Source organism: Eimeria mitis, genomic scaffold (assembly GCF_000499745.2).
Source record: "Eimeria mitis Houghton genomic scaffold, Emh_scaff2695, whole genome shotgun sequence".
In the NCBI taxonomy this organism is placed as follows: Eukaryota; Apicomplexa; class Conoidasida; order Eucoccidiorida; family Eimeriidae; genus Eimeria; species Eimeria mitis.
The window spans coordinates 2,736-4,496 of NW_013571038.1; the positions used below are offsets into that span (position 1 = coordinate 2,736).

General features: G+C 52.9%; 1 protein-coding gene across 1 annotated transcript in view; it reads right to left on the bottom strand.

Moving 5' to 3' along the window:
- The window catches only part of EMH_0057410 (RNA-binding protein, putative), a gene marked incomplete at both ends in the record, with an annotated part of 1,580 nt that extends 1,256 nt beyond the window's left edge, over window positions 1-324 (bottom strand). The window contains one exon of the mRNA XM_013497463.1: window positions 1-324. Within this exon, the coding sequence (XP_013352917.1) occupies window positions 1-324 (324 nt within the window).
- Between the last annotated feature and the right edge of the window lie 1,437 nt (window positions 325-1,761).

Sequence of the window (1,761 nt, forward strand, 5' to 3'; positions counted from 1 at the left end):
GGGAGTTGGCGGCTGTTTGTACACCTCAGCCTCGAATGCATCCATATCCCTGATTACCCGAACCCTCCCTGCAGACGCGCTGGCCATAGAAGCGGCGAGAGAGCCGAAGCTCACAGGCTGAGCAGCCTCTGCCGCTGTTTGCTTTTGTAGGAATGGGAATGCATCAGCAGCAGCGCCTGCTGCCGAAGGGGTCGCCTCCCCTGGGGCAGCAGCTGTAGTGAACAGCCGCTGCTGGGGTCCCACAACCAGGGGAAATCGAGAACGTAGACTTGCGAGAAGAGGAGAGCAGCATGTGCGCCATCTCCTCATGACCACAGCGGACATGATGTTCAAGTTCGCGCGAAAAGAAACCGAATGAACACGGGAGTTTCGGGGGCCACCAACGGCAGAAATCTGCACCAGACAGGTTGTTCAACGGCTTACATCTGCTGTAATGAATCTGCAACCTCAGAATTCATGTTTTCAGCTAGACCAGTCGGCGAAGGTCATCAGTGATGGGCCTGGCGCCGTCGGGGCTGCGGCCGGGGCTGAAGGCGAATAGTGCCCAGCAGCAAGTTGAACTTTAGCGCAAAATATCATTTTTAACATAAAAGATAATGTAAAAAATGTAAATCACGCTGACTGAAGAAGACCGGACGAGGAGGAAGCCGGGTCTTTGCTGGTTTCTACAGGAGCGCCTATGCTAAGCACCACCAGCAGTTATATATCCGCCGCGTGTATAGGTAGTGCGGCGATGGAATGGGTTGGTGTTGGTTTTATAAACCACACCTAAAGCATGAAGTATATTTTCATTAGCTGACTCCTGGATCGAAGCATAATAGGCGTCATGGGGGAGTCGTAATAGACTGTCTGCACCGGAGCTGACCATGCTCCAGTACGGGTATAGAAGGGGAGGGAGGAGGCGGTTTCTTCAGGTTTCCTCTATAAAGTCATTCGTGTTCGTCCTGCTGGCATCTTTGCAGCAAATTCAAGGTGCATTAACTGCTGCTACACCCGAAAATGAAGTCGGAGATGCCGACGGGGTCTTCTCCGTTGCATCTGTTAGCCGAATGGTGCCCCTGCTGCGACGAGCCGAGGCCGCCACACGACTACGAAACTGTAAATTCTCCTAGTTTATAATATTTTATAATATACCCCGGTGTTGCAGGCTCGTGCAGCAGTGGGTTCCGCTCAGGCTGAACGCAGACAGGCAGTGGGGATGAGAAAGACTAGTTACACACATACAGTTTGTTTGTCTTACATTCTTGCGCTGCAGTAGTTACGGAAGACGCGAGTGAGGCAAATAGACACTCGACTGTCTTGTTGCTTCCTTCTCCTGTTCCTCGCGCTCACCAGGCGGCCCTCTTGCAGGCCGCGCAGATGGCATTTGCAGGGGAAGAACGTTTGCTTCCTGGAATTTTCGAGTCCCACGCCAGAACACTCCTTGTCAGTCTCTGCACTACCAATTTCCTTCTCATCCAACTGTCCTTTAGCTGCTTTGTTTCACCATAGTCACATACATCTCCCTATTATTGCATGCTTTGTTCCTGCCCCCCATCTGTTTTCTGTCTTCGTTTGTTGCTAAGTTGTAGTATTTTGGCCTTTTGGTGATGTGTCAGTCCGCTTAAGCATGGTGTATGCGCCTGATCATGCTCCTTTCTCTGCTCTGCGTGTGCGTCCTGTGGCTGCTTCAGCTTGTGCTGCATGCGGCCTCTTGCGGGGGTAGCGGGCCGCGGGAGGTGCTTCGCATGGCGTTGACGCGTGCGGGCCTCGTGACGGGGG